The sequence below is a fragment of the Poecile atricapillus genome, chromosome 1, assembly GCF_030490865.1.
Source record: "Poecile atricapillus isolate bPoeAtr1 chromosome 1, bPoeAtr1.hap1, whole genome shotgun sequence".
Lineage (NCBI taxonomy): Eukaryota > Metazoa > Chordata > Aves > Passeriformes > Paridae > Poecile > Poecile atricapillus.
This window is the reverse complement of record NC_081249.1, coordinates 87,998,486-88,025,102: the sequence shown is the minus strand read 5'-3', so window position 1 is coordinate 88,025,102 and position 26,617 is coordinate 87,998,486. Positions and strand designations below refer to the sequence as shown.

Below are 26,617 nucleotides of genomic sequence, written 5' to 3'. Positions count from 1 at the left end.
GTCACAGAGAAAAAAGCCAGAGGTTCTCTTACTAATTTGTGGACTCAAGGGAGCATAGCTGTCATATGTGCCTTAAAGATAAGAAGGGAATGAGTTGATAAGGATTACTTGTGACGTCTTCTCCCTCCCTGCCCTCCCTCCCTCCCTCCCTCCCTCCCGCAAGCCCCTCTTCCTGCTTCTGTAATTAGAAAAAAATTACAGGGAAACTTCTTGTCTTTGCTTTCTATTGGTGATAAAAGTGTCTTCAAAGAAACCTACATGACAGCAGGAAAAACAACAGCACCATTTTCATGTGTACGTGAGTACTTCACAGATTCAGCTCTCAAGATGCCCAAAGCTCTACAGGTTGTGTATTCAAAACCCCATAAGAGTGTTTGCAATGCCATCATGCAATCCCCTCCAAGGCAGAGCTTTTTAAGTCTTAAATATATATACAGACTGTCACTTTTACACAGAAAGTGCCATTGTCCTGTGGCATATAATCTGAAAGAAACTTCTATATCCAATTGGTGATGTGGAAAATGTAAGATGCTTCACTGCCTTATTGCTACCAGATGCAAATATGCTCTGTCCTTACACTGCCAGATGCAAGAAACTCTGCTTGAAAACACACATAACTACAGTGTCTGAATTACTTTGCAACAGCGAATAACCACAGCTGAACAGATTTTTCTGAAGTGTGGATCATATAATTTCAGATAAAATATGTCTTATGCCTGGATATCTCAGACCACAGTCACAGAGGCAGCATCTATGTGAAATAAATCCACATTGTTTCCAAAGAGATACACAAATTTTGGAGTAAATAAAAGTTTTAACAACTTAATTCTCTCCATAACAGCTCAACTTTCCTACTGAATTACTTAACAAACTCAAAACCCAATGTCCACTACAGGAGAATGCTCCCTATGAGCATTCTTTTCCAACAGTATCCAGAATCCAACAATAATGTTTATTAGATCCAACATATAATGTTACTATGGTATGTAATGCCTTTGGGGAAGAAATAATCACCACCACACTAGATCTTGCAAGGCAGCTTTCTCAGCATCACAGCACATTGAAACAATTCCTAATTCAAAGAGCTGTGCTCTTCATTGAAAATGAGAGGTGTTTCTCAGGTTTCCTTTCCTGAAACATCCCATGCACTCTTGAAATGAAGTTGTGATCAATCTACTTTTCAGGATGTGTCCTGATTAGTTTACAAGGTCTGATAAAAATCATCTCTACATACACCTTCAAATAATTTCTAGCTAGCACGTGTGGGACAATCCATGTGTTGTGGCAATATCAATGTAATGTTTTGCCAAATTATGTGGTAACATTTCATTTAATCAAGAGGAGATGAGAGAGCCTGTTTAAAAGATATTGGTATATGAAACCACATTAATGCAAATTATATTCTCCCAGTATACTGACCTAAGGGTTTTTTTTGTCCCCTCAAGTGTAATTTTAAAAGTGAATACTTCAGCCAAGGTTTTATTACTTGCTTTAATTTTAATTACATTGTGTTCAAAATTATCATAACCATTTTATAATCAAAAAAGGCAATAAATACCTTGTCCAGGTAAACTTTAAAACTTTGATAGTGTTCACAGAGAAAAGAGAAGTAAAATTAACTTCGTTACATTGAGCTTGGGAGCTGTTAGGTGCTCTAATAATGAAGGTGGAAGAGTTCAGACGCAGTTAAGCCAGATAAATAAACTGGATATTGTCATGAACAAATTTGTCCAAATAGTTTACAAAGATATCTTCACTGTAACATCTCAATTGTGGGTAACAAAAGACTGGTTTTTTACTTTCATTAAGTCCAATCTCAGTCAATTTATGCGAGAAGTATTTGCAAAATGGATTCTGATGTTAAGGTGAAGGGAAGTGACACGCTGAAAGGAAAGAAAGGTCAGTAGGGACCTTTTTGTCAGTATGCAAGGACATTTTAAACTGTATTTAGAGCTGTTTGGTAAATATAGAAATATATAGCTACCAGTTACCTGAATGCTAAAAACAACTGGGAATAAGTAACTGGTTTCAGCCATATAAGAAATCTGTTGTGATAGTAGAGTGTTAAATTATGCAAGCACTACAGAAATAGGGAAAAATCAGGTTGATAGGAGCTCTGAACAACTGAGAAGATCCCAAATTATCTTCAGACTAGCGAACCAAGATATCATATTCCCCTCAGAGACTTGCAACCTGTGGAGGCAAACAGTTCCAACCTGGTATTCTGCTTGTTTCAAGCACTTTGGAAGCCGACTCCAAGCCGGTCCCTTCTACCTCTCTCAGCTCACAGCTGCCACTTGAGAAGGTCTCAAATCCCAATACCTCCCTCTCCTACTCAGTTTTTAATGTCTCAGAGAAGTAATCCAGGTTTCCAGTCCTCAAAGCAGAGAAACCTCCCTCCCAAATTTTCCCATTATGCCTCCTTAAATAAGCAAAGACACACAGGCTGGCCATCTCCTGAGAAGCAATGAACAAATGCAAATAGAATCAGTAATTAATTATTTTATTTTTTTTCTATTCCTCTTAGTGGGAAAGAGAGAATCAGATGTGTTCACCCCTTGAATGGACACTAGGATGCAGATGAGAGAGAGAGAGAGAGAGAGAGCAAGAAGCAAGTCAGCACCCTGGCCTTTCCTCGTGGGAGGAGGAGCGCTAGGATGCGTAGCCCACGCTATCTAGTAATAGGCAGAAGCCTCCGGGCCCCAAGGCAGCAGCAGGTTGAAACAGGCCAGTGGCAGGGAGAATATCAGACCAAAACAGGCTTGTTGGGTGGGCAGGATAGTGAGGCTGCTGGAGAGAAAAGAAACAGCAAATAGCTGAGAAGAGGCTCAGGGAGATAGAGAATCACATACTTCTGTTCAAAAAGATTTCGGTGGAGCTCCAAGAGACAGAAAGGCAGGTGGGTCACAGACACAGAAGGGAAAAAAGATCCTTTTATGAGAAGCAGAGGTGTTAAGAAGGTGGGTGGAGAGTTGCAGAAACACCATTTCCCTCCCTCCCATTTTCTTTAAGAGTGTTTGTCTCTGAGCTTTTCCTCTCACTTCTCCTCCCCACAGCAAACAGTCAAGCTGGGAAGATGAGATTGTCTCTGAACTTAGCAGAGTGTGTGGGCACAGAAGACTGATAGCAGCCAAGTAAACAGAGTCCACAGCTGTGGTAGCTGCAGGAGCAAAGCCCGCTCGGTGACAAGCATGAGCACTCTTCCACAGGTAAGGAAATGGGTCTGTCTTGCAGTCTGCTGAGGGACCTTCACTGCACACCTCTCTTCTCCTTCCCCTTTCATAGCTACACTGCTTATTGCCTTGGGGGACTGGGGCAGTTGAGGTTTTGACAGTTTGTATCCAGAAAGGTCTCAGGATTAATGATTTGGGATATGGTGAGATGATTCAAGGGTTCTTGCCCTTCCTGTTGGTCACCCTTATGGACGTTCTGAGAACTGTTTGAAGCACCGACCAACAAGTAATAATATTAATAATAAAACTATTAGTAGTAGTAATAATGATACCAACACCACCAACACCAAAACAACAGCAACAATAATAACAATAACAATAATAATAACAAATAATGACATCCTTTATTCTATCTCCATTTTTTCAGCAAGGTATTATAAAAAAGTACTTACACAGAAACGTGCAGTTTCCCCCCACAAATAGTTGTGGATAAGCAAGGCATAGTTTTTGGAATGTGAGAATGACATGGTGAGCCTAATTGCTTCCCCTGTAGCATGGTGTCCTTTTTCTGCTTTGATGTCTTATATAAATAGCTAGCAAAGTCTTAATTGCATGTTTACAGAAAAATTGCACTGAACTGAACTGTTAGCTCAAGGTTGCTAAAAAGTACAAAACATTCAAGGGCAACAGAGATAAGTGTAGTGTTCTATGTTACTAAATAATACAAACACTGAAATGTGTATGTGTTCTTACATTGAGATCTGTTCAGTGTGACTGTGGCTGTAATACAAATGGTCACTTATCTTTATCTTGTCTGCATTTTTATAGTTGAATTTGCAGAAATGTTTGTTTTGTATATCCGTTCCCAAATTTCTGTGTGATGAAGATAAAACCATAATCATAATTTTAGTTGTTGTCTATGGTTTTGTTTTACAATTTTAGTACTCCAGCATATAATTCAGCAACCTTTCTGTTTCATATTTCATGTGAGCAGGTACTCTATTTCAAACACAGGCTAAAATGTTTCTCAAATGGCATTTAATGAGCTCAATTTATGTGCTTAAATAATTTGCTGACAAAAGATAAATTTAAGAAAATGAAGGTTTTTGTGATATTGGGGCATTAGTCTGAAAATATGCCATCCATGTGAGTAATGTGATAAACATTATTTGGGTAACAGCCAAAGTCAGTAATTCATGAATAATCAACTAGCTGAAAAATAATACTTCTAAATTATCTCATAAATAGTTATTAATAAAACTTCAGTTCTCTCCTCCTTTGATCCCTTTATTTTAATTTATTTTCATGAAAGTTAGTTGCTTCTTTTTCTGTAATAGCATGAAGCACTGTGAAAATTCAAGGTGAGGAAGAAGCAGGCAGATTAACTTCAACCTCCCTTCAGAACTCAGGAACAGCTCACAAACAGAATGAGGGAGATGCTGAAGGAAAATCAAATTCTTTGGCTGACTTAGTTATATCAAACAGTTCTTGCTTTAGTGATAACAGTATTTGTCATGATTCTGCTATCCTAAGTCATGCTTGCATTTGAATAAGATCATAAATATAATATATTAATTTAAAGTTACAAATTTTTATAATTTACAACAATTAGAATTAATCTTTCAAGGATTTTACGATCATTTGTTCTCACTTAGCTCTAGTGAAGCCATTTAAATTTGAGCATCTGACATGAAAGAACTGAAACTATACTGGAAATTGCACTCACCTTTATGCTAATACTGATTATTCTTCTCACCCATAAGTGAGACCTGTAAGGAAAAACCCTATCAGAGGTTTAAGTCTTTTCATCCTTTTCCACTGGCTTGTTCAAACCATTCACTTGTATCTTTACATGGAGCATGCTGGATGAAGCAATGTCTCAAAACATACCACAAGAAAGTGCTGCTTCCTATAAGCTATGTAAGGTTCCTGCACTCTGTGCCCTGAAAGTGTTGGTATGCCACCTCTGGGTCCATCTAGTTAAATCTACACTTCTGCCTTGGCCAAGAATTACTGGCTTAGGGAGGGGTCTGTATTTTAGTGCCTATGAACCACTTAATCCATTGTGGCATAAAAGTGAAGTTCATTCTAGATCAAGAGTCTGACAGGGATTTTGCCTTGGTCAGTGTTTGTGTAAGAGTACTGAAAAAACAGGTATTAGTCTGTCTAGAATTGTTTAAGCTGTTGTCCTGAAAAAGACGTAAAGAACTAAATATGCCTGCCCTCTTCTTTTTTCTCTCTTTATGTAGGTCCACAATTTCTCTCAAATCCTACCCCTGTTGCAGAGGCAAAATTAGAAAGGCGTTTATTATGGAAATTGAAATGTTTGAAGAACAATTTTTATGCTTATGGTTCATATAACACAGACCATAATCCAGTTTCTACATAGAGATCCACAACCAATTTCCACTCCCCTGTCATTTCTTTTGTGCTATGTTATTATTTTGGGCATGCTGCTCTCAGCCAGGTACTTCTCTAGTTGTTTCACAATGGAGATTTGAGGTGGGCAGTGCTGTTTCTCTTAGAGATTTTTAAAAATCCATTATTTGATGCATTTTGCATTTCAAAATAAAAAAATAGGCTGACTGTAAACCAAAAATTCATAAGAAATTGCACCGACAGCTTGAAATACCAGTTTCTTGTTAGTATCTCCACAATCATGCCATTTGCTACTCAAAAGAGAGACACTGATGTGTTCTGGTAACATTAAACCAAATAATTGGAAAATTCTTATTATTTCATGGTAGGAATAGGCCAGATTTTCCATGTGAAAACATTGCAACAGAGAAGTCAGAAGAACTGTGAATATAAATCATTTACTCTTTCCTAAATGGTGAGAGATGAAGGCTTGCATGCCAAAGAATAGTTTTTCTATTTCCTTTATCAGCTAAACTAATTTTCTTTCACTCACTTCCCTGCCATACTGTTGTGACACTTACTGTCTTACTCTAGGAGTAAAACAAGTGTTTTGCTACAGTTATGAAAGGAATTTGGATTTCCTCCTCTATAGTTTGTACACTGTACTTTGCCAGTATGATCATGTTCTGTATCTTCTAATGTCACTTGTATGTCACTTGCTCTTCATTCGGTTATTCTGTATCCTGCCTGAAGAAGTTAGAAGAATAGGATTTTAAAGGAGAAAAGCATTAGGCACTCAGCTCTTGTTAGTAATCTCCAGGAGTTGAGTAAGCCTTTCAGAGGCTTTTATTCAAGATTGAATAAAATGCACGTTTGAAAGATTATAAAATTATGAGGTCTGTTTTTTTATCACTTATTTTTGTTTTCTGTTAATGTTTTTGTGCAGAAGTTGTACATAGTGTATTAGTCCAGATGATTAACAGCAGACTCATTGATTTCCTTAATGTTTCCTTAGGTGAAGGGACATATACTGTGACATAACTCATTCCTGTAAGATTTTGCTCCATTTCTTGTGATTTTTGTCAAGATCTCTGTTTCCTAGTTTTGTGTCAAAGAACACAGATACCAAGTGTGCTGCATGTAAGGGAGCAGCAAAGGCAGAAGAGAGATGACAATCTGGGACCTGAGAGTCATGAGAAGGCAGGCAAGAAGCAATGACTTAAGGAGCAAGGCCCCCAGTATGGGCATGAGGGCTGTAAGGTAGGCCTGGTGACAGTGCCCAGGGTCAAACAAGAGTGTAGATTGCCAAGTGAGTCCCTTGTGAGGAGGCAGGTCCAAGAGCAAACCTGCAGAATCAGAATGTAGGTGATGGTCAGGATCCAGATGGATGGGATGCCATTCCAGACAAAGGCATGGCTGCCATTGCAGCAGAGCTCAGATGGAGACCACACAGGAGAGCTGCAAATGGCCAAGCGAAGAAGTGGGCGCGTGCACTAAGGTGCCTTCTTGCCTTTCCTCAAAGAATTTCAAGGCCTGATAAGGTTTCTCAAGAAGAGATTTCTTTTATCAAAGCACCAGGATAGAACAGGGAGATAAAACTTGAGCCTGTGGGGACAGTACAGGCCAGGCCCTGACAGCGACATGTAGGATTCTCCCAGTAGCACTTCCATCAGCTGTCACTTTTTTCCTTGTTTGCTACAGCTGAGGTTTTCCATTTTCTTGGTTTTTTCTCCTGTCTGCCTCCCTTTTCTTACTCTATACTCTTATTCTGTCATTCCACTTTTCTTTTTTTTTTTCAGTTCTTTCCCTTTCCTCATATATTACCAGCATGCATTCCTGTGTCTGTTCTTTCATAAACTGCTGTTTTCCAGTCTTATGTACATCAAAGTATGCAGAAGAAGAGAAAATGCCATCTTACCTAACTATATCCAGGTAGATATTAGGGGTGTATCCTATGATATCATCTAGCTTCCTTTGCAGCCAACAGAGAAAAGGACAAATAACTCCAGAGAATGCTTCAGCTCATCCTAAAACAGATAACTAAAACAGAAGGTGTACTCATTAGGTCCCTAGCCTGTTCCACGGACTAAAAAGACACACCTAGATTATGAACAAAAGTAAATTTAAGGGAGATAAAACCTGTCTCTATATAAGATCTTCTCAGCGATTTACAGCTTACTCCAGTTTGCAGAATAGAAAAAATCTTTTCTTTCACCTGAATTGGACTAGAGGGCTTAGGATGCAGTACTTTATTTCTTGAGGAGAGATCTGAAATTAGTGCTCAGATTGCCAGACTGGCAGAATAAAGATCTCTATCAGTCCTGAAGCCATCCTATTATTAGCTTTATAGGCTCAAAAAGGCTTTGATATCTTCAGGAAGTATCAAAAAACAGGGAAATGAAGAAAGTGAGAAAGCCTATGGGAGTACAGATTATTTGAATGACTATTGATGTTTTGGCACTAGTCTTGTAGTTTTCTAGTAGATTAGGTGGGAAATGGAGTATGTTATTAGTGCTAACCTTAATAAGAATTTTTCTTTCTTCATTTTTTCTGTCTCTTCAGACCTGTGACCAGGAGCTGAGAACAGGTGCAGAGAAAGAACGATGCCTTCAGGAGAAAAGCCTACTTCTATGTGCACTTCTTCTCAGTACTCTCCTTGGCTTTACATTGCTTATCACCTACCTCATGATGACTTGTGCTCTAGGTATAATATGAGATATCCTTTTCCATTCTTCCTCATCCACCCCATTTTTAAGATTCTTTTCTCTCTTACCCGTCTCCACTGTGATTTAAGCTTAACATCAGTATTAAGAACCAGACTTTCAGAATCTCCAGGAATCATAACACCTTTTATAAAAAAGGTACATTTTTCTACCTCTTCCTTGAGGTCCTCCACATCTGTCCTCCTCTGCTTACGATTTAATATGCCTCAGCCCAATTTTGGGGTAGAACAGCATTATATAGTCTTGTAGCTCATCAATGTGTTCTGCTCTCTCTGTAGTCAAGAAACTGAACTGAATATGAAACTGGAGCTCTTCCTTTGCCTTTCTATCTTTGACTTAAATCTAGTCTTGGTTTTCTACCACAGATCCGTGCAGTCATAGAGTAAAAGCAAAAGTCAGAATTTCTTGCTAACGGAGAAGCTGTGATTATAGACCAGAAACATTAATTTGCCTTCCAAATTTGCTAAAGAACTATCTGAAGAATGGTCCATGTGAATGTCTCTGCATATAGAAAGCTCAATACAGAAGGTGCATTTATATTGGTGGACACAGACATTCCCTACCCCAAAATAAGCACTGTTGAATCTTTATGTAGCTTTTTTCTTCAGCTCTTGTTATATGTTGGAGATGGTTCACTGCAGAGACCAAGGAAAAACTGTTTAGATTTAGTCCATTTCCACTCTGCCTAGCTTCTCCCATGTCAGCTTTGAAACCATACTACAGGAAATCTTACCTTGATTTACAGGTGGATTATTTCAGTAAATAATTGATCTAATCTGATGTTGATATGAGATACTGAACTAAAATGACAATGTATACATAGTGATTTGAAACAGTTTAAAAAAAGAAAATTATAGATTAAAACAGGATATTCTAGAACGTCCTTATTCTCTTTTGACAAATGTCATTGCTGAGAAATATTTCTCATGTTTGAAAAAAACATGTTTTAATCTTAGCCCATTACTTTCTCTTTGCTATGTCCTTCTCTTCCATCATGTATTGACACCATCAGTTGCTTCTTGTTTATCATGTGGCCAAATTTGGCTGATTCAGAGGAAAGATGCTGAGAAGGCAGAGTAATCCAACCTGTGGCTGCCTAGATAGTACAAACAGAGGACATCTTCTTGGGATGTGAAAGAGAGAACACACTTCCTCCATATTCAGCAATACCTTACAAGGAATTCAACACTGCATGCAAAGGAGCTTGTACCAAAAATAGTCTTTTGGGGTAAATATCCCCTAAAAGATTTTTGTTTGGAGTTATTCTCACTCTCCACTCTCACTTCTCAGTTCTCTCTTATTTACTTCCTCTTCAGGATCCTGTGATGCTGAGTCAGATCTTGCACTGTTGGAAAGACTTCTGAATTCTAGGAATGACACTGTAAACCCCTGTGAGAACTTCTACAAATATGCCTGTGGCAGATGGGAAGGCAAACAGTCAAGCAGAACCAGAGAAGTATCACTAAATGTATTTGATGTGTTGTTGGAAGAAAACCAGTTGATCCTGAAAAGGCTTTTAGGTAGGGACAGATGATTGCTGTGTTACCTTTTGCATCTGCCTCAGTCAGAGCTGGCAATAGTAGTGACTGAGAGCACAGTCATTCCTAACAGGGACTGAGTCCTCTCTCTTCATTCTCCTATCATTACAGGTACAGATTTATTTTTTGAGCATGTCATGTTACAGTAGATGCATTTTAAATATTTTAGTTCCTCTTGCCAAGTGTAACAGATGAAAGTCATGCTTTAAAATTCTGACAGCAACCCAACCCATTTTCCTGTTACCCAAACCATTTTCCTGTTACCTTGTCAAAGTAGGACATTGTTGCTGCACTAGTCTGAATGTGCACTCTGGTGATGTGTCCTGTCTCCATGGGGGACTGAAGCCTAGATATGCACCTACTTCCTGTTGTGCTCCTTTTTCCATGCAAAGAAATTCACATATTTGGCCTCAGGAAGAGTCATGGCACTAGTCGGTCCCTTGCCTTGGATCACTGTGAGAAATGTGGATGTATTTGTTAGAATGTTCTGAATCAAAGCACAGTATTTTCTTAAAACTGTTCTCTGCTCTAATACTGTCCCAACTTATGTTTTTTATTGCTTTTATTGAAAATTTTACATCTACCTTTTTCCTCAGAAAGTCCACAATCTGGGGTAAGAGGCTCAGCCAAGGAGAAAGCAATGCAGTTTTATCGTTCCTGCATGGATACTGAACGAATAGAATCCCAAGGAGCTCAACCATTGAAGGACCTCCTAAATCAGGTGAATGTGCTATTTCCTCTCCCTCAGGAAGAGAATTACTTCAGGGAGAAGTGGGCAGATGGGGTCATATAGTCCTACGTGATGTAACTTTTCTAGAACCTGACCATAGTCATGGTTCACAACACAACTGCTAAGTGATAAATCTTCTAGCTTTAAATGGTGTTTCAAGAACTGATTTTCTGACATCAGCTACCTGAATCTCTCCTTATAACCTTATATATTAAGGATGGGAAAAAAACAGCAGGTCTACAAAGAGAGTTCATGCTTAATCTCAGAAGTTTGCTTCAGTAGGATCTGACTTACAGATTGGGGAGCATCTTGCAAATGTGTGAAATTGTTGTGTCTAAAACCAGATGATCATTCAGTAGTCAAGGCTTCCAGGACAGCTTGTTTAAAGGAGAAAATCCCTCTCTTTCCATTCTGGGAAACTCCTCTTGGTGCCAGGGAGGGCTGGACATCTTTCTTCCAGCAAAGAGCATTCATGCCCTGTGTCAGAAGAGGATGTAGAACCTTCCAGAAAAAGGAACAGTGACTACAGGCCCACCTGTGAATCTGCTTGTCAGGGAGGTGGGACCTATAATCACTGATTACAGTGTTTGTCCTTTGGGATGGCTTTAGAAAAATGAGACATATTTTCTTGTCTCCTGCTTATCCAGCATTTTTTCCTGCACACCTTACTCTGTTGCTAATTACAATTCATTTTCCTTGTGTCATTTTGCAGTTCATTGCTTTGCTTAAAGGAAAGTGTCAGGTCATTTTAAAGCCAGCAGGGTATGTAGACCACTTCATGAGTTTCCCCTGGTGCTTTTTGCTCTATTGCTTTTCAGCTATCAGAATGATGGAGCTTATAGGTGTAAAAAAAAAAAAAAAAAAAAAAAAAAAATTGTAAATACAGATCCAACCAGTTTTTTCTCAGTTGCAGCATTTCTGTCTTTCTCTAGGTTGGTGGATGGCAAAAGACAGGTGTGGGGGAAACAAAAGATTTTAATGAAACTCTTCAGATTCTCATGAGCAGATACAGCACCTTTCCATTTTTTAGAGTCCATGTGGGACCTAGTCCTTTTGACCCCAAGACCAATATTATTCAGGTGAGTGTGCTAAAGAAAGTGCATTATCAAGGAAGCACTGTAAGTAAAGAGTCAGCAAGGCTTGCTCAAGTTAAGCCTGTGTCCTCCTCTGAAGAACTTAGCAAACATTTTCAAAAAGTAAAAGCAAGTTTATAGCATTTTAAATTCCATGATACAAAAATTACCAAAAGATCCTCACATTTGCATTGTTTCTGAAAAATAATTTTTTTCTTTACTCCTTTTTGCAGATTGACCATCCTGAGTTTGATATTCCACTTGAGAGTGAATTCAAAGAGAAAAATTATCTTGAGGTAACATATCAGAGGCTGAAGAAAGGTAAAAATAGCTATTTGATGCAGGGATCTCCTTGAATTGCCTCCTGGTTCAGAGTGTTTCCATGGGTTACGGTCAGTGACCTCTGAAAATGCCTACAGAAAGAATTCTTTACTAAACTCACATTTTCCAAAGGATAGATTGTAACATGTAACGCATTTTAGATATCAGGTTTAAAACTTAGAGTGTAGAAACCTAGTGTTATAATTTAAATTTCTGTTTGCAAAGTAGTCTGAACCTGGGCTTCCTTTTAGTTTTTGCCTTGAATGAATGATTTTTAAAAAAATGTTTTTGTCATAAATAAGGCTTTATAACAAAATCTGTGTATTGTAGAGAGGAAAAGCTATCATTTTTAAGCTTATTTTAAAGTGCTTGAACATATGTTCATATGAACATATGTTGGGAGAACAATTTCTTTGACTTTTGGCCATTGTAACAAAATGAACTTCGTCATTTTTGAACTTCATAAAACCTGAGTTATGTCAGTTTCTCAATCTGAGTCTTTCAGAAAAGTCCTCAAAAAAAAAAACCCTGAGCCATCACAAGCATTCCTCTGAAAACTCATGAAAATAGAAACAAGAAGTTGACATTTTCTCTCCATTACAGTTCTGGCTTATTATATCACTGAATTTCTCTTCTCTGACACCAGAGATGGCAGGCCAACATCTCTAAAGTTATTCTAGTATTTGAAGTAATTGTGAGCTGTGAGAAAAATAATCTTTTGGGAGTTCAGTGTTCCTCATTGAGAGAGGAGCTGTACTTGGCAAGTGTATTCTACAAGAATAATTACATAAGGATGTTGCAGCAAGAAGACAGTTTTAGGGATGGAATGGGTCTGCAGTAGTTTTGAAAGATTGAAGTTTATACAGTCAAGATGGATGGATGGATGGATGGATGGATGGATGGAGTGACTAATTTCAGTCGTGTACCTTCCATTGGTCATATGCTCTGTATTGCAGGTTCTCCGTGTGTATCTTTCATATTTGAAGAAACTGGGGGTCCTACTTGGAAGGACAGAGGATGGTCCCCCTGATTCCTTTTCCCTGACCTTGTCCTTCATCTCTAACCTCCAGAAATTTGTAACTCCACTGCAGAAAAGACAGCAGAGGGGGATGCTGTTCTTTCGCACTACCATTAGGGAGCTACAGGTATCCATGCCTTAAAGCTTGAGTAACACAGTTACATGTGACATTCTTATCTTCATTCTGAAGATCCAGATCAAAAGAGATATGAAGCTCTGTGTTTAAATGCCATTGTCTTGAAAATTACACTTGGAGCCTGTGAGCTTTACATAACCCAGTAACTTATGGTCTTTAACTGACAGAGTCTTATCAGGCCCACAACTCTCTCCCCTCCCCAGTCCTAATTCCCTTTAAAAAAAAATAAATTCTTCTCTTCAAGATGTACTTTATAAAAACAATTTAAATTTCTGAAAATATCTCTTAACAGTATTCTGAAGACTATCTTTGTTTCCCTGTTATTTCTTGTGAGCCAGTTTAGATTCATAGTTCAGCATGTAAGCTTTGTTTTACTTGCAGGAGAAGGCACCCGCTATTGACTGGCTGGCATGTCTCAAGGCCGTCTTTCAGTCTGTGCCAATGAACCTCTCTCAGCCAATTGCAGTGCATGACATGGATTACTTAAGCAACATGTCACAGCTCATCGAGAAGTGGCACAAGGGAAGGTAAGAGTCAATATCTATGGTTGCAGTTGTTCATACCCCAAGAAATATTTTCTTCAAATACCAGAAGTTTAGAGGTTGCTGTGTTAGAGGCTGCTGAATCCAGTAGTCTTAACAATTGCAAGGCTGCTGTGGCTTTATATCCACAGGTTTGGCCAGTGCTATGGCTTAGCATATATTCCCAATAGGTTTGCATATGCATACACCATGTACGGACACATGTATAAATAATATGTTTATGTGTGTCACACAGAGAAGGAACACAGTGTCTTGACTGGCACCCATCCACCCATAGCACTCGTACCAACATGAACTCAGACTGATCTTATTTCTCAGCTGCAGCTGATCAGGATTGGTCTATACTAGTGAAATATGTGTGCACACACATGATGTGACTCACTCCAGTAGCTGATTTTGGGTATTCAGTTTGTCAAGAAGCTGGCCAAGATCTCTTGGTGTCCACTTGGATATATCACATGAATAGATGAGTCCCTGAGTCTTGCAGCTCTGCTTTGGTTGCTGGTACTCTGGCGTCTTCCTGTTACAAATACACCTATACTATCAGGTCTTTTCAGTAGCTGCTCCCAACCACTAGTATTTCCAATAGCCAGCTCTCAGACTGCTGCTCTCTCCAGAAGCTAGCTGGATCCAAAGTCCCTCCAGTAGTCAACTCTCAGACTTGTCATCTCTCCAGCATTCAGTTCCATCTTCACACACAGTGAGTATAATGTTAGTTAACAATAGCATTTAATAAGATAGGAGGATATTACCTCCTGTTATGCTGGTTACCATGTGCAGGGCTCAGTCAGGCAGACACCCTGGCAAGCACAAGTTGACATTCAACCATTCCCTCTTACTGGCTTTCCTCTCCATTTTCCCACATATATCCTCCCAATCCACTATGATCTTTCCCTTTCCCTGCCTTTGGTCCTTCCCATAAACATGCCATCATAAATCTTACGTAATATCAAAGACCTCCCATAATATTCTGTGTTTCATCCACTCCTAAAAAGTATCCTTCTCCAACTTCCCATAAAGAATCCTGTGCCTCAGCAGGGAGTTACCCGTAAGTCTCCGTAGTGTTTTGGGGAGTTTCTTTAGTTGACTCTTGTCAATCACCCTCCTTTGATAGCCCCAGTTGTATTACATTCAAAGTACTTTGTTGTCATTGTTCAGGTTCCTAGGATTTCTCTACCTCAAGTTACTCCTCTGACACTTGCCTCGCTTCTGTGTTTATGGTGACCAGCCTTCAATCTTCTGTCTACAGGGTCCTTCACGTTTATATGATTGTTTGTCTGGTTGGGAATCTCTCCCCAGCCCTTGACAGTCAATTCCAAGATGCACGCCTGGAGCTGTATAAGATCCTTTATGGAAAAATGGGATCTAGAATGGTAAGTTAGCCTTTTATCAGCTTCTTCAGCCTCCCCAGCAGCTGAACACTGCAGGTCATGCCTTCTGAATGTTCTCTTGATACCTTAGATGGATGGAGTTTCTTAGATTTGGGGAGAAAAAACTACTCTCCCGTGGGCATTAAGTGCTTCTTTTTTCTCTAAAGAAATGTGTGAGTAGACATGACACTCAAAAGTTTAGAGAACTGAGAATACTGTATCATGGAGTAGGGAAAAATGTATAGATGGTCACCTTCCTTCTACAGCTTTTTCTCTGCTAACATACAAATCTGCATCCTGAAGTAAAGTAAGTGGAGTAAATCATAAGGAAATAAATGTTTTACTAGAAATGTTTACTGCAGTAGCTTAAATAGAACTACATTACTTATTCACTGATGTAATTTTTAGACAATGCTACTGTCCACACTTCTACATATAATTTTGCTGATTTCCTAGTTCTTTGTCCTCACTCTCATGTGTCTCTACTTCTTTGTTCCTACAGATCCCAGCTGAGCGCTGGAGGAAGTGCTTGAGTGATACCAGCTCTTTCTTTGACCCAGTTCTAGGAAAGATGATTGTGCAAGAAATTTTTCCTGAGCAGACCAAGAAATTTGTAGGTATTCATCATCTTAACCCTCAATCAGAGTTCAGTTTCACCTCTTTCTTTTTCTGACATGAGACCTTAAGACTACATCAAGGCAGCAAAATCATCTGTAGGTTTCTTACCTTTTGTTCCTCTGCTAATGTACTTCCCCTACTTTTTTGGGAATATGTCAGAACAAGACATTGGTGTCATCCTAGAATAATCATTGCTAAATACCATCTATTATCTTTGTCTCAACTGTTAGAAAAGTCATATGTGCAGCACCAATAGCTATGACAGCCCTACAAATGCATGCAATCTCTGTGTGCTCCCTGGAATAGCAGTTAGTGTTAACAGTATCCATCACCAATGTGATATATCTCAATAAGATTTTCAATTGCAATGACACTAAGCAATCATATGAAAACATTCTGTGTGAATCCACAGTAAAAAGAAGACCTGACTGTAGTGTGGAAAAGATTTCTTTTTCTTTCCTCCTGTGATGGTCAGAGTTCCTTTTTCTTTCGAGGAAAGTTAGTGTAGCACCAGTTTTAGTAAAGAGTTGGAAGTTTATAAGGTGACAAGAGTAAATAACACCAAGAAAAGCTAATGAGAGAACCAAGACTACATGTAGTGAGGCATAAATATTAATGAATAAAACATAATTTTGAGAAGGGTTGACTCAGATTGGCATAATTTTGGAAAGGGAGACACCAGCAAGAAATACTTGTGGATACTGAATTTTCATTTTGTTCAAAAAGAGGGAAATTTTTCATTATTGAATGAGAAGGAATTGTCTCCCTCCTACTTACTGTGAGAGGACAGATGAAAAGGTATGTGGGAGAGAATGGTGAGCCATGTGAGGAAAAACTGGATGCCAAATAACTTTAAGACTAAATCACTCTAGAAACTGAAATTTTTTCATCACACACACACAAAAAAAGTAATTTTTCCCCAGTTATTCTGTGGTTGAATTGCTAGAACATGGGAAGATGTTAGCTAAGAGTGAGCAATGTTTTTGTGCAGTTGTGACCATGTCTTCTTTTCTCCATGGCAGGCTGAGCAGATGTTCTCTGTGATCCAAGATGCCCTCTGTGACCGCCTCGATCAGGTGGAGTGGATGGATGAACAGACTCGCCAAAATGCTAAAGCCTTGGTGCGTGCAGAAGGCAGAAATTGCTGAGGCTTTCCTTTCCCTGGAAGCCTTTGGAGAAGGAATGGAAGAGACCTGCACCTTTATGTATTCCTAACTGCTTCTACAGCCACACAGCCTTAGATAGATATCATATTCATACTAAAAATTGAAGGTGAAAAAACCTACTGGAGGTTTTGTAAGTGCCAGCATGCGTGGCTACATACACTGATATGTAGGCATAGAGAGTCTCAGTTTTTGTCTGTCCATGAATACTCTGAATTTTTTTTTTTGAGATACAATTCAATTTTATACATCTCAGAATGTTAAAAGCCAAAAAGCTGAATGGCAGAAGACAATACAAAGAAAAAGAATAGAACAATTAGAACACTTAGAAACAAATAGAACAATAGAACAATTAGGCCTCCCATCGAAGAGTTGAGAAAGCAAGAGAAGCAGGACGAGATGTCTTCTTGAAACAGAGTGGTTGTTCTTTTGAAGGGCTGACTCTCAGATCATGCTTACATTGGTTAGAAATAGCCTTTTAAAGGATTTGCAGAATGTAAAGCCTCCTATTGATCAATAGGATCAATTTATGTTTGTTTGTTATTATTTTAGGTATCCAAACTACAAGTGGAGATTGGTTATCCAGCTCACATACTCCAGACTGACAAAGTGAACCTGGAATACCAGAATGTGAGCTATATAATGTAAACATACCTGCCTCATTACTGGCAGTTTACCTGTATCAACTGCTATCCTGTTTGCTTACAAAAGAGGCTACGACCTCTGGAGCACATTTCCTATTGCTCATTTTTTGGGAGCATATGGGACCAGAGAACCTTTATCTGTTCTTCTGTATTGTTACCTATACTGTCTCCTATTTAGAGTGGCTGGCCTGATGGAAGTAATTTTTTACCAGTTTGTATATTCTGTTTGGCCTTCAGATAACATTCCTGTCATATCTTAAATTGAAGGTCTTTAGAACTGAGAGAGAAAAAAAAAACAAACAAGTATCCCATTGGTTTCTCTTTTGATTAACCGTTTTTTGATCCTTGTGACTTTTCTTTTTCTCATTTTTTCATTTTCTCAATTGTTCAGTTAATTCCTTGCTTATGCCCTATGACAGTCACATTCCCTGTCTCTCCCCTCAGCTGGAGATAAACGAAGATACTTTTTTCCTCAATGTGGTGGCTTGTTTGAAAGTACTGAGGGAAAATTCCTACCTGAAGCTCCTTCAGCATTACCCACAGAAAAAGTAAGTCAGATAGTGATCTGAAAATTATAAAAGAATCACATACTTGTGAACCAGCTGAGGTTGGAAGGAATCTGTGGAGATCACCTAGTCCAATCCTCCTGCTCAAAGCAGGATTAGTTAGAGCAGGTCACTCAGAACTGTGATAACTGTACGTCTATATCTCTCTTTTACTGTGGAAAAGAAGGAAGGGTAGGTGAGGGCCAGTGAGCAGAATTGGATTCAGTACCTCTGACTGTGGATTCGCCAGTTCTGAATGTTGCTGCAAGTCTGCATCTCTGCATCCGCTTTAAAGAAACCTTGAATCTGACAATCTGTCCTGCATTGAGCCTGAGCAATGCTACCAAAGTACTCCATCATTGTGAAGAGAGCACCAGACCCCTTAAAAAAACCCACTTTTTTGACCATGCACCCTTAATTAAGGGGGATAGCTGATTCTCCTGGACTTCCTAACAAAGCCAAGAGCAAAGCACTGTCACAACAGGAATGCTGGTGGAGTCACCTCAAAAGCAGGACATAGGATGCTTCAGAAGGAAGGCAGCACTGACATACAGACACCACCTTACACCTCCTGCAGAGTATTCTATGCAGGACTTCACAAGAAGATACTAATCCTTATTTACTTGACAGGGAAACTGTGAGGGAGAATCCCTTCATGTCTTTGAAAACTAAGCTATTAGTTCTGACCATCTGTAAACAAGCAAAGATTTATTTCAAACACCTGTAATTCTAGATAATATGAATTTCATCATTTGCTGGTGCTGTATGAACAGTTGAACTGTTTTTGCAAGCTCAGTGAAGGAAAGGATCAAAGTGTGAAATATGGAGATGAGGATAATACATTCTCTAATTTCTCTTGTTTTGCTTCTAGCTGGCATGTGCACCCCTGGAGCGTGCATTCCTACTATTCAATGACAGACCACATGGTGGTCCTTCCGGCTGGAATGTTCCGCAGTCCTTTTTTCCACATGGAGTTTCCCAGGTATGGAGGGGGCTTCAGAGGTGCAAGCTGAATGTAGTCCCTGGGCTGCACCATGCTTCCAGGAGGAGTCTTAGCAGGCTGTCTCTAATTTCTTTTTCTTACTGCATCCTAGAAAGTCACAGGAAAGGGGGGGAAACACAGCTTTCTCTAAAGCCAGTTGGATACTGCTTGACACATTCTGAGAGAGAGTAATCATTGACCTGCTGAAGCAAAATCGGAATCTAGGTGAAACTGAACTAATACAAAGATATTACTCCAGAGCAAAGAGGCAGAAGTCACGTGTAGGTTAACTGTAAAGAAGACATTTCACCTTTGCCTCTCATTTTCTAAATTCCAAGGATTCCTGAAATCTAACCCAGAGAAAATAGGAGTCTCACACATCAACTTCTTGACAGAAGTCTTTTTCAAATGTATCACAGTTCTTCTCTCATTTTTTTATTTTTTTTTTAAGAAACCCTTTCTACTAAGCAAATAGATTTTTAACTCTGGGTTTTCCCTTGCAATAACAATACTTCCCTAGACCATACTCCTCTAGTTCTGTTCTTTCATTATATGGAACAGATCTCTTAAGCAATATTTTTTCTGATAATAAAAGCGCTCCAAACAGTTGACTGTAAACATACAATTCTATGTCCTTTTTGCATATAGTGAATAGATACTTGTCTTAATACCATCGTACTGAAAAGTAAGCTCACATTGTGACAAGAGGCTGAAGTTCAAAAGAAACATGTTTCAGTTAAAAGTAATTATTTTCTTGATGATGATCTTCTACTGCTTGCAGTATTTAATTAATTTATTACAGTATGAAGAAAAGGACATCTCAAAAGAGTAGTAGAAAAGAAATTATTTTCTTTTTTTTTCCAGTGGCATGGGCTGTGACTATATTCTTTCACTGTGAAAAAAATGTCTGCGTCTTCTTATTCCTTTTGTATTCAGTGTTAGTAAAGTACATTTTTCTGACTGTCACCTCAGTTGAGTAGATTGCTAAGTAAAACTTGATCACCTTTTGGTGAGTTGGTATAATAGCATTTTCTCAGATGATGCTCCAGATTTTAAACTTTACTGGTAAAAGTCAATTCAGGTGACTGTGAGGATAATTTTTAAAATAAGAACTCAGGAAATCAGTACAATTGTTATGGAATCATAGAATTGTGAAAAGTTTTGGGTTGGAAGAAACCTTTAAAGATCATCTATAGAGTACAACCCCCCTGCCATGGGCAGGGACACCATCCATTAGACCAGGTTGCTCAGAGCTCCATCCAACCTGGCCCTGAACACTCCCAAGGGTGGGGCATCCACAGCTTCTCTGGGTAAAACTTATAAATTATCAGCTATAGAGCTCCTACCAAATTCCCAGTGATGGAATAATGAAAATTTCATGCTTCAGTAGTGTTAATCAGTGCATGGGAAGAAAGAACAAGCCCAAAATTTCATATAATGGAAATGCATTTTGATGCTCTCTACCTTGTAAGAGTATCTGTAAATTCATTGCATAGAACCATAGAAATTCCATTTGAAAAGAACTACTGGAGGTTTCTAGGACAATCTTGCTTGTAGCAAGATTGCCAATGCTAGACCAGAGTAATTGCAGTCAAAACACCATGATTTGAATTTGCCTTTCCAATTTTATGTATCCTTTCTCACTAGACAAAAGTTGCAAGATTGCTTCTCCAAACATCCTGCTTTTGTATGGTCACATTGTAGTTGCTGTTTTTGCAGCAGTTCAGACAGTAGAGGTTCAATAAAGAACATGTATCAACAACAACACCTGTCATTACAGCTAATAAAGGCAGAATTTCATTCATAGACTCTTCATTGTTACGATGGCTTATTAGTGAGAAATACTTTAAAATAAGCCTATAGTACAATTTTAAGCATAAGGATAATTTTCACTTGTATTTTCACGTGTACACGCCTGAGTGGCAATACATAGAAAATGGTTTGGTGTGGTCCCAAAGCAGAACGCTCCTGTGTAGCACAGAGTTGTGCTCAGAGGCTATAAAGAATGTTCCTCTGCCCTTGTTTTCTTTCCAAAAACACTCTTTTTATCTTTATTTTTCAGCGCTGTGAATTTTGGAGCCATCGGGGTCTTCATGGCACATGAAATTCTTCACTCATTCTATGGTTATGGTGGGTACTGGCTGTGGTGTTTTAATTTTCTCTTCTAGGTCCCACTGGTACTTCCCCTTAGAGGATCTGAAATCCTAGTCTTTACATCAATATATACAATATATTATTAAGGTAGATGAACTTAAGGAAAACATATTTCTGTCCATGCTGGCTTCTAGGAAGAATCAGTGATTAATATGAGGAACACAGGTGAATGCCATAAATAGCTTTACTTCTAGGGCTTTTTTCCCCCCACAGTGTTGCCTGAGGGCTGTCCTGCATGCAACAGGAGTGCACTACAAAGATCTATAGACTGCTTGGTTGAACAGTATGAAAGCTACAGCTTTAATGTCAATGGCACCTTCACACTGTTGGAGAATACAGCTGACACTGGAGGGGTCGCTATCGCTTACCAGGTATCATTATTTGCTTCTACAATCTCATAGTCTCACTGCATAACACACAAGATTGCCCTGCTGCTCCCCTGTACCACATCCTGCTCCAGTTCCAGATTTCCTGCTCACCTGTGCTGGTGAAATATGACCCCAGCATGTCCTCTGTTAGTCCAGAGAGAGGTTCCTCACAAAGCTTTGCTCATAGCCTCAATATGTCCCTGTAAGACGACTCCTCCCTTTCACCACCCTTACTTCCCTGTTGATATCATGCATACAAAAGCATGCTATTGTATATATGCTTATGTTATAATTGAGGAAGTAAGCTGAGACATGAAACAGAATTTTGTGTGGTGGTGAAATGCTCCATAACAATGTTTTCAGCAGTACTTTAGAGAGAATTTTTTGTTTTCTCATGCAGTACTTCAGAGTTTAACTGCTGAGGGTGGTATGAGATCCCTAGGTCTAAAATGGTATTTGTTACATTCTTTCATGAAGAACATTGGGAGGCAGGAATATATTCATATATATTTCATTTATAGTCAAGTATTTGTGATTTGTTTTGAAAACAATTTTCATTCTTTCATAGTATAATTACCAAATCCTATGAAAATGTGTGTGGTAGTATCTGTGTAGTAGCATCTGAAATGTTAAGGAAAGTAATTATGTTGTATTCTCCCACTTTAGATTTATTAAGAGCATAGCCATCAGCAGAGAGCCTCAGAATGAGGAGAGAGATACAAACTTGCTAATCTATTAAATATGTATTAGATTGATTGATCTCATTAACAGAAGATATGAGCTAGTGGTACTGTCTAAGGAAGATTTATAATTGTCCATTTTATCTCTCCACAGGCATATAAGAATTGGTTGAAAAAGCACCAAGAGAAGGATTTACCTAAGACTGGACTTTCACACGATCAACTTTTCTACCTCAGTTTTGCTCATGTAATGAATGAGCCTAATCATGTGTCTTCACTCTCCATTTCTTCCACACTCTTACAGTTTGTCTTTGTCAATATTCAGTCACTTCCCCCCTCTTCAGAGAGCTGAAAATGATAAATGATTTTGTGAGATACAGAATCTTATTTAGTAGATAAAATTCGTATTTACATCTCCTAACCTGTTATGGATCTCAAAGCAAACAAAAGGCCTGTCTGCAAATATGTATTTTACAAAACACTGAAATCCACCAAAATTAAATCATAGCAGACCAGCTGTGTCAGGGAAAGCAGGCTTCATTGCCAGCCTCTGCTCACAGCAGCAAAAAAAGTACTCAATCTTAAAATTTTTGTGAGCAATGGAAAGTGAAATATAAGTGTAAAAGTCATGTACCTGTCCCTCCCTCCCCTCATTCCCATTTCTGTCACGATGAATAGCTGGATGTCATGTCACTCTTAGTGACTGATAGTGAAAAAAAGAGTTTCAAATGTTATTTAGGGATAAAGAACTAGAAGTACATGCACCCATAATTTGCTGATTCTGCAGGAAGCTGCAGTAAATTGTGCAGCTATGCATAGCTGTGCTGCCAAGTTACTCCTGATAGATGGCTGGATTTCTGTGCTCAAAAAATCACTTATAAGTCATTGTAATTGTGCAAAGTGAGAAGTTTTGTGTGTTTATTAAAGTCAGAGCAGTGCATGAAAAAACAGCTTATTGGGTCTTGGCAGCAAGATTTGCATTTTAGAGGCTAAATAGCAGCTACTGCATCATTTGTTGATAAAAAAACACTGCAGTCATGAGAATGAAGACTTGGATTGCCAGTTTAACACCAGTAAAATCATATAATCCTCCCCTGAGTCTTTAGAGTAGTGATGGGATTTTGTGTAAGTGCTCTCCATTGTTGATGAGCACTCGTTGATTTCAATTAAGAAGCTGAATCTAAGCACTGAGACATCTTTACCACTTTTTTAGACAGAGTCCAAGGTTGCAAGGGTCCAGACAGGGTGGCCTAAATTTTCTGTATACTGGACTGTGCAGTATAGAAAAAGTGCTGATGACTTGTCAGAGAGTGAAATGGGGACAGAGAAGTTTAAGGAAAAGGAAAACAATCCAAAGAAAATCTGACCATTATTGTTAGCCACATATGCACATTTCCTTGTTTACTCCAGCACCCTCTGACACATTCAGAGGCATGATGAACCGCAGGTCTTGTTCACATGAGGACTTTCAGCCAAACTGACTGTTCTATTTTGCTTCCCTTCAGGCAATGTGTGGACACCAAGATCCAGAGATGCTCCAGTCCTCCCTGAACACAGATCCACATAGTCCCTTGCCACTTCGTGTCTCTGGGCCTGTCAGCAATAGCCAGGACTTTTCCAAGAGCTTCCAATGTCCCAGTGGATCCCCAATGAACCCAGACAAAAAGTGTCGCATCTGGTAATGTGCATGGAAGAGGAGGAAGAGAGATGTGATCCCAGGGAGAGGAAGGCCTGACACATGAAAATAATGACCTTCTCCTTAAGGCCTCTAGGGTGACATAGTGCTCTTATTCACTCCTTTGCCTTCCTTTTCTTGCTCTCCTTTCCTCAGCGTTTGATGGCAGGGAAATGCTCAAACTGCTCTCATAAGGAGAGGATCTCCTCCAAGGCTCTCAGTGCTCTGTCCCAGATGTGTGACAAGTCCTAGGGCAGCAAGGTGACCGGCCAGTTTCTAGTAGGCAACAGCTTGTGAGTAGTTGGGAACAGAAAGACTGTTACATGATTAGTCCCTCTGTTGAGCGCATTTACCTGTCTGCTCCAGCAGCCTCACAGTCCTGTTGAAAGGGCAAGTCAATAAACTGGAGCTGTAAGACTTGCTCATATCTTACAATAGCTCTTGGAGAAATCCTGTGGGGTACTGTGCAAACCACACATAACTTATAAGAGAGGCAAGAATCCTCTTCTTTTGATAATAAATGGAGACAGGTGCCAGGAAAGACTCAGTGGCTACAATTTGTAGGCTGAAAGTTAAGTGACTTAATAATGAAGTTTACTGAAGGCCTTCTCTGCTCTGCTTTTTTTTTTCATCAGTAAAACTCAGACATAAGAGGAAAGAGGAAAGCATCCCCATTAATGGGAGGGTAACCGAGGAGCTGAGAACAGATTCTCTTTGTTTTCCAACAATATCCTCTGTTTTTTGGTGTCTAGGGTTAAGGATATGGTAAAAGATGCAGTATGGGACGGTCACAAAGGTTTCTAGAAGTTTCTCAGGGTTGAACTACTGGAATTCCAAGAGCTTCTCTGGATTCTGAACCTGGTTCTGTCCCTACATTTGTAAATATTTACCATCCAAGCAGAGGAGTAGAGCTGTTATAGGATTTCACTTGCTACTTGAAATTGAATTTTAGGTATTAATTTGCTTTAGAGCAAAAGCAGAGTAAGAAGCAACATGATTTGGGGTAGCAGAAGTGCCTGAAGTACATTCTTATGGGCAATGTAATAATTACAGCTATTTCAAGTTCTCATAATTAGAAAATTTATACTAATGTTCTACAATTTACTGACATTAATAAGTATACAAAATACTTATACCTTTTGCATACTCTTCAAACTGTTCTTGTTTAGGGGAACATTTTTATTTTACCTATTATATTGTCTGCCTAGAGATTGTTTGTGCAATGATGGCAAGTGGATGATGGCAAGTGGAAACATCTCTTACCAATGTAAGCATTTTAAAATAACCGTGTTAATCCTTTTCAAGTACTGACAAATTCAGTAAAATGTTCTCCAAGAATGGACTGTTCAGTGATGTTGTTTTCATTAATTACCAAAAATATTAATAAAGTGTTTGCTTTTGGGAAAAAAATACTTTGCAAATGCTTTATCATCAGGCCTGTATCTTTTTTCTGTATTTGTACAGTTCACAACTTGTCTGGCACTCTTAGCTGAACTTCACAGGTAATAAATAAGAATACCTCAAAATAGTTTCATTTATTTACCATCATAAAAAATAACAAAATTTGGCTTGTGCTTATCATTACCATTTAAACAGTGTATACTCTTCCTTCCCTTCACTCATCCAATTGATTTTCTCCTAGCAGCATGTCCAGTTCTTTTTTAAGATGCATAATAGCAAAATAGCAAATACTACTGCACAACACTTAGTGTATAATCTAGACATTATTTCAGTGTTCTGAGACTACTTGGCTTCTGTGTTTCTTTTGTTTAGAAAAAGTGAAAGGTACTGACAATATACACTTTGAGGAGTCTAACTTTTCTTGCATATATCTTGTAAAGTGTGTGAGGAGATACAGGTCCCTGGAATATGCTTTTTTTTCCCCTTGTTCTTTCAATATATGTTGAATTTAGTAATATTCTGTTTAGAAGACAGGGTCACTGGTGATATTAGTGAGTTGAATTAATTCTTATTATCAGCTATGATTTTTTTACACAAAGAACATATGGGAAGTGCAAGAAGGGAAGTCTGGCTTAGAAAAAATGAGAATTTATTGTGTTTCTCAGGAGGAAAGGAAAACACTTTCAATATGTGTGCAGGGTCCTTTGCCTTGTCTTCAATGTTCTAATTCAGTTCCCTGGGATATGGTTGATGAAGACAAGCTGTATTGTCCAGTAGGTGATCATGAAATATAGGTAGATGTTCCAGTTTTTATCATTCATGAACACAGAAATTATTTCAAGCTCTATGCCATGCATTAAAGAAAAAGAAAAAAACAACCAATCTTGAGGAGAAGAGCCAGATCCAAGAGCAAATCCTTCACTGCTGAATTGCTTAGTGTCTCCGAGCCCTCAGGCTCCACCATATCAATCACCTCCATTCCTTCCCCTGTTGATGAGGCCACAAATGACTCCTCCATTTCCTCCCAGCCTGTAAATGAGGGAAAAAGGAAACAACATAAGCTTTCTTCTTGTTCACTCCTTTCATACTTGAAGCCTTTTTACCTCTGCGTCCCTCCTGTTTTATTCTCCCTGCTTTCTAAACTTTCAAAACCTTTTCACCTTCACTCTATTTCCTCCTTCATCCCAAGAAGCTTTTCATTCATACCTCTTTCCCCTCTCTACTTCTCTTGTCCTTTTCTCGGTTCTGTGATTCTGATTTTTAAATCTTTTCTTTTAGTAATCACTTTTTCCTCACTCCACTTTGCATCTTCATGTTTTTCTCCTTTCCTGTACTTTTCCATTACAGAAGTCACCCCAGATACATTCTTTTATCTTTTCAGGGCCATGACTATAGCAGTATGCTG

General features: G+C 38.8%; 1 protein-coding gene across 12 annotated transcripts; it reads left to right on the top strand.

Moving 5' to 3' along the window:
- The first annotated feature begins 219 nt into the window (after positions 1–219).
- Positions 220–25,628, top strand: KEL (Kell metallo-endopeptidase (Kell blood group)). 12 transcript variants are annotated; one of them, XM_058864850.1, is made up of 19 exons: positions 220–298; positions 3,057–3,209; positions 8,094–8,235; positions 9,571–9,774; positions 10,389–10,513; positions 11,455–11,601; positions 11,829–11,891; positions 12,873–13,061; positions 13,452–13,597; positions 14,862–14,985; positions 15,485–15,595; positions 16,623–16,721; positions 17,316–17,407; positions 17,827–17,955; positions 18,824–18,934; positions 20,997–21,064; positions 21,302–21,459; positions 22,291–22,383; positions 23,642–25,626. In XM_058864850.1, the coding sequence occupies exons 2-19, from the start codon at positions 3,192–3,194 to the stop codon at positions 23,816–23,818; spliced, it is 2,196 nt and encodes a 731-aa protein (XP_058720833.1). In that variant the 5' UTR covers positions 220–298; positions 3,057–3,191; the 3' UTR covers positions 23,819–25,626. The 12 variants fall into 12 exon arrangements, with proteins under 12 accessions (XP_058720833.1, XP_058720823.1, XP_058720904.1 ...); XM_058864840.1 differs by lacking the exon at positions 220–298 and adding an exon at positions 323–345; XM_058864833.1 differs by lacking the exon at positions 220–298 and adding an exon at positions 2,514–2,899.
- Positions 25,629–26,617: the final 989 nt, after the last annotated feature.

Coding starts and splice junctions, on each gene's coding strand:
- KEL (XM_058864850.1), top strand. Junction 11,602..11,828: donor CCAAGACCAATATTATTCAG/GTGAGTGTGCTA, acceptor TCCTTTTTGCAG/ATTGACCATCCTGAGTTTGA. Junction 15,596..16,622: donor CTGAGCAGACCAAGAAATTT/GTAGGTATTCAT, acceptor TCTCCATGGCAG/GCTGAGCAGATGTTCTCTGT.